This window comes from Puccinia triticina, chromosome 17A (assembly GCF_026914185.1).
Source record: "Puccinia triticina chromosome 17A, complete sequence".
NCBI classification, from domain to species: domain Eukaryota; kingdom Fungi; phylum Basidiomycota; class Pucciniomycetes; order Pucciniales; family Pucciniaceae; genus Puccinia; species Puccinia triticina.
In genome coordinates, this window is record NC_070574.1 from 1,152,109 (window position 1) to 1,163,051 (window position 10,943).

General features: G+C 46.2%; 1 protein-coding gene across 1 annotated transcript; it reads right to left on the reverse strand.

Moving 5' to 3' along the window:
• Positions 1–4,782: 4,782 nt before the first annotated feature.
• On the reverse strand, positions 4,783–5,868 carry PtA15_17A97 (uncharacterized protein; the record flags this gene model as incomplete). The annotated part of the gene is made up of 2 exons (XM_053164603.1): positions 4,783–5,000; positions 5,577–5,868. 2 exons carry the CDS (start codon positions 5,866–5,868, stop codon positions 4,783–4,785), a joined length of 510 nt encoding a protein of 169 aa, XP_053028170.1.
• Between the last annotated feature and the right edge of the window lie 5,075 nt (positions 5,869–10,943).

Below are 10,943 nucleotides of genomic sequence, written 5' to 3' on the forward strand. Positions count from 1 at the left end.
TCTTTTGCCTGATAACATTCATAAATTTCTACATACACCACTCAATTCTTCCTGATAGAAGGACGTTGCAAGTTTTAGGATTAATCCAGGGTAGCTGAGGGGTCTCAAATTTTTTTTCTTTTTTTTTTTTACTTCAACAATTGATGTTATCAGAAGTCTCCAAATCAACTTTTTTTCAAAAGAGGAAAAACATTGACCCCTGACCTCTCTTATGATACCATCCTGCACACATTTTTGATTTGGTTGGTTGAACTTGCTCAGGATATTGCATATCATACTTGAAGTGCTACATGCATAGAAGGCCTTTTTGAAATTAGTTTACCATGGTTTAGCATATTTTGGTCAGGTTCTTTTTTTTATCTACTTTTGTTATCAACCACAGATTAATGAGGAATATTTCCACATAAAACTTCATCGGACAATTTTTCTGCATATAAAACCCAGAAATATTTTAACATATAATTAATTTGGGGTTGCATCCATTATGCAGCAGCAACAATGTGATCAGTTCACAAATATCACTAATTTGGTAGTTTCTGGCCCTTGCTGCCACTATATCTCAACACAGCGTGGGAGTTCTTCCATGATATTGGTATCAAAATGATCAATAGCCCCCAAGGATTCATTTTGTACCTTAAATTACCACATAACCCAAATGTAGCAGCTACAATCTGATCAATTGCCGAATGTCACTAATTTGGTAGTTTCTTGGTGTTGCTGCCACTATATCTCAACACAGCCTGGGAGTTCTTCCATGATATTGGTATCATAATGATCAATAGCCACCAAGAATTCATTGTGTACCTTAAATGACCACAAAACCTCCTAACGTAGCAGCTACAATCTGGTCAGTTGCCAAATCTCACTAACTTGGTAGTTTCTTGGTGTTTCTGCCACTATATATCACAGCAGCATGGGATTTCTTCCATGATATTGGTACCAAGATGATCAAATGCCCTCAAAGATTGATTGAGTACCTCCAATGAGCACAAAACCCCCAATTGTAGCAGGCACAATGTGATCAGTTGCCAAATATCACTAATTTGGTAGTTTCTTGGTGTTTCTGCCACTATATCTCAGCACAGCATGGGAGTTCTTCCATAATATTGGTACCAAAATGATCATATGCCCCTGAAGATTCATTGGGTACCTTGAATGACCACAAAACCCCCAAATGTAGCAGCCACACTGTGATCAGTTGCCAAATATCACTAATTTGGTAGTTCCTTGGTGTTTCTGCCACTATATCTCAGCGCAGCATAGGAGTTCTTCCATGATATTGGTACCATAATGATCACATGCCCTCAAACATTCATTGAATATCTTGGATGACGACAAAACCCCCAAATGTAGCAGCCACCATGTGATCAGTTGCCAAATATCACTAGTTTGGTAGTTTCTTGGTGTTTCTGCCAGTATATCTCAGCCCCGCGTGGGAGCTCTTCCATGATATTGGTACCACAATTATCACATGGCCCTGAAGATTCATTGTGTACCTTGAATGACCACAAAACCCCCAAATGCAGCAGCCACAATGTGATCAGTTGCCAAATATTACTAATTTGGTAGTTTCTTGGTGTTTCTGCCACTATATCTCAGCGCAGCGTGGGATTTCTTCGATGATATTGGTACCAAAATGATCACATTCACCTGAAGATTCATTTTGTACCTAAAATGACCACACAACCCCCGCATGTAGCAGCCACAAGGTGATCAGTTGCCAAATATCACTAATTTGGTAGTTCTTTGGTGTTTCTGCCACTATATCTCAGCGCAGCATGGGAGTTCTTCCATGATATTGGTACCAAAATGATCACATGCCCTCAAATATTCATTGAGTACCTTGGATGACCACAAAACCCCCAAATGTAGCAGCCACAATGTGATCAGTTGAGGAATATCACTCATTTGGTAGTCTTTGATGTTTCTGCCACTATATCTCAGCACAGCGTAGGAGTTCTTCCATGATATTTAAATCAAAATGATTACATGCCCTCAAAGATTCTTGGAGTACCTTGGATGACCGCAACACCCCCAAATGTAGCAGCCACAATGTGATCAGTTGCCAAATATCACTAATTTGGTAGTTTCTTGGTGTTTCTGCCAGTATATCTCAGCCCCGCGTGGGTGCTCTTCCATGATATTGGTACCACAATTATCACATGGCCCTGACGATTCATTGAGTATCTTGGATGACGACAAAACCCCCAAATTCAGCAGCCACCATGTGATCAGTTGCCAAATATCACTAATTTGGTAGTTTCTTGGTGTTTCTGCCAGTATATCTCAGCCCCGCGTGGGTGCTCTTCCATGATATTGGTACCACAATTATCACATGGCCCTGAAGATTCATTGTGTACCTTGAATGACCACAAAACCCCCAAATGCAGCAGCCACAATGTGATCAGTTGCCAAATATTACTAATTTGGTAGTTTCTTGGTGTTTCTGCCACTATATCTCAGCGCAGCATGGGAGTTCTTCCATGATATTGGTACCAAAATGATCACATGCCCTCCAAAATTCATTGAGTACCTTGGATGACCACAAAACCCCCAAATGTAGCAGCCACAATGTGATCAGTTGCCAAATATCACTAATTTGGTAGTTTCTTGGTGTTTCTGCCACTATATCTCAGCTCAGCGTGGGTCTTCTTCCATGATGTTGGTACCAAAATGGTCAAATTCCCCCGAAGATTCATTGTGTACCTTGAATGACCACAATACCCCCAAATGTAGCAGCCACACTGTGATCAGTTGCCAAATTAGTGATATTTGGCAACCATTCACATTGTAGCTGCTACATTTGGGGGTTTTGTGGTCATTCAAGGTACACAATTCATCTCTGAGGGCCTTTAATCATTTTGGTACCAATATCATTGAAGAATTCCCACGCTGCGCTGAGATATAGTGGCAGAAACACCAAGAAACTACCAAATTGGTGATATTTGGCAACTGATCACATTGTGGCTGCTACGTATGGGGGTTTTGTGGTCATTCCAGGTACTCAACGAATCTTTGAGGGAATTTGATCATCTTGATACCAATATTATGGAAGAAATCCCACGCTGCGCTGAGATATAGTGGCAGAAACACCAGAAACAACCAAATTAGTGATATTTTGCAACTGATCACATCCCAGCTGCTACATTTGGGGGTATTGTGGTCATTCAAGGTACACAATTAATCTTCAGGGGAACTTGATCATTTTGGTACCAATATCATGGAATAACTCCCACATTGTGCTGAGATATAGTGGCAGAAACACCAAGAAACTACCAAATTAGTGATATTTGGCAACTGATCACATTGTGGCTGCTACATTTGGGGTTTTTGTGTTCATTCAAGGTATACAATGAATCTTCAGGGGCATCCAATTATTTTGGTACCAATATCATGGAAGAACTCCCACGCTGCGCTGAGATATAGTGGCAGAAACACCAAGAAACTACCAAATTAGTGATATTTGGTAACTGATCACATTGTGGCTGCTACATTTGGGGGTTTTGTGGTCATCAAAGGTACTCAATGAATGTTTTAGGGCATGTGAATATTTTGGTACCAATTTCATGGCAGAACTCCCAGGCTGCTTTGAGATATAGTGGCAGAAACACCAAGAAACTACCAAATTAGTGATATTTGGCAACTGATCAGGTCGTAGGGCTACATTAGGGAGTTTCATGGTAATTTAAGGTACACAATGAATCCTTGGGGACTATTGATCATTTTGAAACCAATATCATGGAAGAACTCCCAGGTTGTGTTGAGATATAGTGGCAGAAACACCAAGAACCTACCAAATTAGTGAGATTTGGCAACTGATGAGATTGTAGCTGCCACATTTGGGGGTTTTGTGGTCATTTAAGGTACACAATGGATCCTTGGGGGCTACAGAACATTTTGATCCCAATATCATGGAAGAATCCCCAGGCTGTGTTGAGATATAGTGGCAGAAACACCAAGAAACTACCAAATTAGTGATATTTGGCAACTGATCAGATTGCAGCTGCTGCATAATGGATGTGACCCCAAAAACATTATTTCTGGGTTTTATATTCAGAAAAATTGTCCAACAAAATTTTATGTGGAAATATTCCTCATTAATCTGTGGTTGATAACAAAAGTAGATAAAAAAAAGAACCTGACAAAAATATGCTAACCCATGGTAAACTAATTTCAAAAAGGCCTCCTATGCATGTAGCACTTCAAGTATGATATGCAATATCTTGAGCAAGTTCAACCAACCAAATTAAAAATGTGTGCAGGATGGTATCATGAGAGAGGTCAGGGGTCAATGTTTTTCCTTTTTTTGAAAAAAAAGTCAATTTGCAGACTTCTGATAACAGATCAATTGTTGAAGTAAAAAAAAAAAGAAAAAAAAATTGAGACCCCTCAGCCACCCTGGATTAATCCTAAAACTTGCAATGTCTTTTTTTCAGGAAGAATTGAATGGTGTATGTAGAAATTTATGAATGTTATCAGGCAACAAAAAAGATTCCTGTGGCTTGAAGCTAACACAAGGGGAAGGAGAGAGATTATAGAATGATATTAAGGAGACATGGAAAACAGACAAAGGTATCAAGAAGAATAATAAAAAAAATTGATCAATATAAATTGATCAATATACGCTATATTGATCAATATACGACATTGCAAATTCATCCATCTTGGTAGTGTATCAAGGAACAATGATGATGTGTGTGAGACTGACAGAGGAAAGGAAACTTGATTGAAACTGGCACCAATGGTGCTACTTACCACAGGAGTTTTCATGCACATGGAACATTAAAACTCCTGACTGGGGGCGACCTCGGATTGCATAATGGCCAAATGGGATGGCTGAGATTCGTCAGAGGTGGTGTCTTTGGGATCTGATGCGTCCTCGCGGGCACGCGCGGGCTCGGCAGGGCCATGCGGGGGGATTGCTGTGGCAGGGGTGGCAAAGACCGGTTGGACAGAGGTGCTTACAGAAGTCAAGCCCACCAATGGGCCGTCCAGCGTGCCTGTGTGGGTTGGTTTTTGAACCGGGGGGCCGCGCTCCTTCTTTGGGCTGGCCAATTCATCCGCAATGGTGTGTGTAGGGATTAACCACGTGGCCCCCTTCATCAATTTTGATGCCAGGGGATGGGGGAACTTGAGCTTCTCGAGTTCGTGTGAGGAGACATCAAAGAAATAGTCCCATTGGTTGATGTGGGAGAGTTTGATCAACCCGCGGGAGAGGTGATCCTCCTTGGGGATGTTGCATAGGTTGAGGAAGTCCTCAATCCCAAGTGACCGGCCAGCCTCATTCAGTTGGAGATGGGTGGTGGGCGAGCTCATACTGATCCAGGAGTTTGGCAATTCCGATCTTGGGTTTGGAATCTTCCAAGTCCGTGTGAACCGTGGGGGAGACCAAGTTTGCCCAAAGACTAACCGACTAACCGTCTGCGCGATCCCCTGCGGAGCCGGGCTGCAAGCAATCTTCCAAGCGGGGGACCAATGGACGTCAACCGGAACGCCGTGGTGTGGCATTACCTCGATATTGGAGCTCACATCCCAAGTGTGGCAAGTTGAGGGGACCGATTGGACTGAGTGATCACCGGGAACTGGAGCTGGGTCCTCAGCTTTCAACGCAGTCCTGTCTAGCTCGTCTGATTCACCGGCAGGGGGGAGTCCAGATTGGGTGACTGGTGTATCCCTACCATCATCCTCATCCTCAACGCCAAGGGCTGTTAAGTCAAACCCGAGGGCGGTCGCATCATTAGTAATTGGGGACAACTCTGCCTGCGACTTTGCCACACTGCCCAACCTAGGAACCCAACGACCTGGGATCACGCAGCCAGCTGAGGAGACTTGGACCGGGGTGAAAACAGAGCCTTTCTTCTGAGGCATAGGGGCTGGGGTTGCCAAAGACTTGCTTGGTGACGCAGCCTGCGCAGGCGTGGTAGGGGGGGGGGGGGGGGGGGGGGGAGGGGGTGCTTGGGTGTTGTGGTTGACTGCGCAGGAGATTTGGTCGGAGAGGCGCGTGACTTGTGCTTGCTGAGTAGCGCCCCTTGCTTAGCAGCCAACTCGGCCAGAGTGGGAGCCGGCTTCTTATCCTTTACAAATTCGGGTATGTCGGGCGGGTTGTCCTGGTCAATTCCCGTTATCTTGTGCAGAATGCAGCGGCTCCACTTGGTTAGCGCGTCCCAAGTGACGCGGATCAATCCCCCCGGGTTGTTGGGGTCTTTTATCCTCATGGACTCCGAGTTCTGCCCGTACTTCCCAGTAATGTAGACGTGTAGATCCGCCGCGATGTGTATGTGTTCTTGCTCATCCACGTCAGCATGAGGCTGCCCGAAATCAGAGGATTCAAACCACATTAATATGGCCCTACGGGGCCCTTGACGAACCGACCAGGATGGGATGGACTTACATTGACCGCCACACAGGCCTGGGTGCGTTCGAGCGCCAGCCGAGTATTGTCGGGCCCATAACTCATAGCCAGAGCATCCTGCTGCGACCTCGCCTGATCAAATGGGCTCAGGTACATTAGCCAGCTACCCAACGGCAAACCAATAATAACCTGAGAGAGAATACCACTTATGGCCTGTTGGACCTTTGCCAACTTGAGCGGATTGGTCATAGACACCATAACCAATAGTGAGGCCGTGGGACTTGTTCCTGCTTCCTCCACGCAATTGACAAATATGTCATCGGAGGTGACCATTGCGTTCTTTCGATGAGCAAACGTCTTGTTGCTTGGGATGATCAACTGCCACCGGAGCAGCCCCTGCCCCTGCATATTTGTGAGGTGCGCCCCCAGGAAAGGGACCAGGGAGTTGAGGGAGTCAATGCAGTCCTGTCGGAACTTCGGCCAAGTCGTGTGTTGAAGCACCGTCTTCAAATACACATCGCTCTGCGTGATCACCCGCTCCCATGGCTTCGCACTGGCTGCGGTTGTGTTTCGCGGGTTTACTTGCGCGATTTGGCCTGCAGCGGACATCTGGTAGACGTGATGTTTGATAAGGATCACGCGGGCCACCGGAGGAGCGCTGGGGGCCGTGATCAATGGTGCTGTAGCCGGGGGGGGAGGGTTCACTTGGGGAGCTGTGGGGCCGGGGCCATTGGGTTGCAATTGGCTGCCCTCCTCGTAGAACAGCTTACAGCTGTTTGCCTGGGAGTCTGGCGGCTGACTCGGGCCGAGGTAGGATTCTTGCGGCTCCCCGGGGGCATTTGGAAACGGGAGAGGGTCAATGCGGCTTGTGAGTGTGAAAAAAAAATTGGTTTGTTTGGTTTGAGATGACTGATGATTGGACGGAAAAGATTACTCTCAGCTTTCATCAAAGGGGTCATCATGCATGGGTACGTGTTGAGGTGAAAATCATACATACCATAATTGCCACGATGATTTGGATATGCTTGATTGCGGAAGCGGACAGCTTTAACTTGGCGAACGGGACCAATGGACCTGATAGATGCAAAGGAAATTTCAGTCAACCAAATCATTGGACGGCCCAGTGGAGGGGCCAAGACTCACCGTACTGGTGAAAAAAAAAGTTTTGGCGGTTGGGGATCTGGGGAGGCTGGCTGGCGGTCGGTTCTGGCTGGCTGGTGGGTGGGTGCGGCTGAGATGTGGGTGGGTCCAATTGGGCGGGGAGGTGGGGCTGGGTTGGGCATTTTGGTGGGGGGGGGGGGGGGGGGGGGGGGGGGGGGGGGGGGGGGGGCAGGGGTTTGGGAGAGAAGGAGAGAGGGAAGGAGTGCAAAGAGTGGAAGATTTGGAAGAACACAGGGGAGGGGGCTGAGAAAATAAATTTTGTTTGTTGGATTCTCAGGCTGCCGGAACCGCCAGCTTTTCAAGAATGGCTGTAGATACCCAAAAACTCAAGGTGGATGAGTTGTTCAGTGTGAGCCTGAGTCTCTATAGTGACAGCAGGACACAAGAAAGAAGGGGGGAATATTTGGATTTCTTTGGATAAAGAAAATACAAATATAAGAGAGAGAGAAACTGAGCAGGATCAAGATAAGCAAATATTCAAGGTTTATTCTGGTGGGAATTCACGTCTACTGGCAATGCTACCTCCTTAAAGGAGTGCTGCCAAGCTGTGCTAGAGAGTGCAAAAGCCTCCTCTCACCAAAGAAACGTGGAGATCTTCTGGATTAGACAAGTTTAATCCAGCCACAATTTTTTAGCTTCCTTCTGGATAGACAAGGTTCTTCAAAGGGAAACCTATGTTGTTTGTTTCTTACAAAAACCACAGAAAAAGAATCAGGTTAAGCAGGGACAGCCCTGTGGTCAAGGATAAGGCAAAGGCCAGCAAAGAAGAGCAGATCAAGCAGACACAGAGTTGTACCTCTGAGATAAACAAGGTTCAGTGAAAGAGTTTACTTACTGTCAATATCCTAGGCGCCTGCAACGGTAGGTATACTGGGAGTGTGGTAATCTCTTTGGTGGGGATCCTAGGGTTATCTGAGGTGTAATTCTGGTGTGCTGAAGTCTGTTGAGCCCCCTCAGGCAAGGGAGATCCTGACTTCGAAAATTTTCACAGTTTGCTTACATAATTACACATGTACAAGTGGTTGGCGCGCCTGGTAGCTCCGCCACATCACAGCTGTGCATGCGCGCCATAGCTCTCATTGAGTCGCGGGACTCAATTGTAATTCATTGAGTCGCGGGACTCAATCGCCTGGTAGCGCTGCCACATCACAACGGTGCATGCGCACCATAACTCTCATTGAGTCGCGGGACTCAATTGTAATTTGTTGAGTCGCGGGACTCTATTGTAATTCATTGAGTTGCGGGACTCAATTGTAATTCATTCAGTCGCGGGACCCAATTGGAGGAACAGATTCTAAGGCTGACACAAGAACTTAGGGAAAGAGTAGGGTTACAAAGGAATGATAAGTTGTAACTAGGGTTAGAATTTCATGAGAAAACAGAGTATGAAGTCAAAACAAGGTTATCTCTTAAGATAAAAAAGACATGAAGAAATTCATATGTAAAAAGTAGAAAAAGGCAGACTTCAGGTCAGCTGAGCTGACTCTAAGGCTGACATTCAAGGTATATAAACCTGGGGTTTTGAATTGTTTAACCCCAGGAAGTTCTCTGCCGCTGCACTTCCAGCTGGCAGCTTGTCCTCAACCCCTCTGCTGCTGCGCTTGAATGCACAGTTTGAGGGTTAATTCTTGATGACCCCCGTTTGCAATTGCCTTAAATGTGGCGCGCTGGGGGTTATCTGCCCAATACTTGCAACCTCTCTAGAAGAGGATGGGTATTGGGTCTGGTGTTGTTTTTTGGCTGTATTTTTTTCTTCTTGTTATTATTTTGTATGGGAAACCCTTGATCTTTGTTTTGGTGATTGTCTGTCTTTAATAAACTTAGATTTTTCAAAGTTACATGCAAGTTTCAATTGTACAGATTTAAAATTACATTTTTTCAAATTTGAGAAAGCTTAATCTAAGTTTATTAAAGACACAGTTTTGCCAGAATCCTAAAAAAAAAATCAAGGGTTCCCCCTGTAAATACAAAAAAAAATTAAAAAAAAAATCAAGGCTTTCCCTGTTGTACAAAAACCAATTCAAAACTTGTAACTTTCCCTCAAACCATACAAATAAAAAAAATCACAAAGCATTCTGAATTCTCAATCAGCCTTCCAACATTGGCAAAGCTGTGCCCGCAGGTGCAACACCCAGCCCGCGTCAAGTGCACGGGTCAAAATTGATGGACGTGAAGGCCCCTGGCCCGCAGCTAAGGCTACGACCCGTGGAGGGCCCACTCTTTGCCCCTCGGACTGTGCATGTGCAACAGCGGAGGGGTTGAGGGCAATGGATAGCTGGAATTGCAGAATCTCCAATCACCCTGGAGGAAACACCACCATTGGATCAAGCTATTCTCTTGCGGCGCATTCCCCAGAACACCCGTTTCCATGAATGGAGATATGTAAGCGTGGCTTGGTAACAATAGGGGCTAGATGAATGCAACAAAGGACTGGAACGGTGGGGGTGCCATGATACCTCAAGTTAGGTGGAGCAGGCGTTTGGTAATGATGGGATGGCAATGGTTGTCATAGGTAAGTTTGAGTTCAATTTGCAGGGGTGCAGGCAACGGGGATGGCAAGGTGGCAATTGGTATCCAGTATCCGCTTCCCTCCTTACCAATAATCTCAGCCATCCTGAATTTTTCCTCACCGTGAGGCTTGAGCTATCCGGCCCACATTTCACATTGGGGGGGTTCAAAGTTGACTCCTGCACTGTTTCAGGAGCTAAAAGTCCCAGCCAAAAATCTCCAGAACTTTCTGCAACTTTGAATCCCCCATTTTGTGGGATTTAATTCAGGACCCACACAAGCAGGGAAAAAGGTAAGTCCAAAACTTGCCCATCTCACCAATGGCTGGCCCAGAGTCCAGACCGGCCATCAATTGCATTGGATGGCCAGTCAACACTGTCCATTTGTACATAAACCCCACTTGATGACCCGGGGGGTCGTCAATTCACAAGTGGCTAACCAATAATCCACCACTCAATGACCTGACCCGGTCATCAAGTGCTTGATGGCCCGGTCACCCAGTCTTTGGTTTAATACAGACTCCACTCGATGACCGGGTTGATCATCGAGTGGAGTGTGGACCATCCACTCGATTGCCTGGTCACCCGGTCATTGAGTGGAGCGTGTACCAACCACTCAATGGCCCAGTTACCCGGTCATTGAGTGGATACACACCCAACTCGATGGCCCGGTCACCCGGTCATCGAGTGGATGGTACACACTCCACTCAATGGCCCGGTCACCCGGTCGTCAAGCGGATACACACCCAACTCAATGGCCCGGGCACCCGGTCAACAACTCCACTTGATGACCAAGTGACCGGGCCATCGAGTGGAGTGTGTACCATCCACTTGATGGCCCGGTCACCGGGCCATCGAGTTGGGTGTGTATCCGCTCGACGACCGGGTGACCGGGCCATCGAGTGGATGGTACACAATCCACT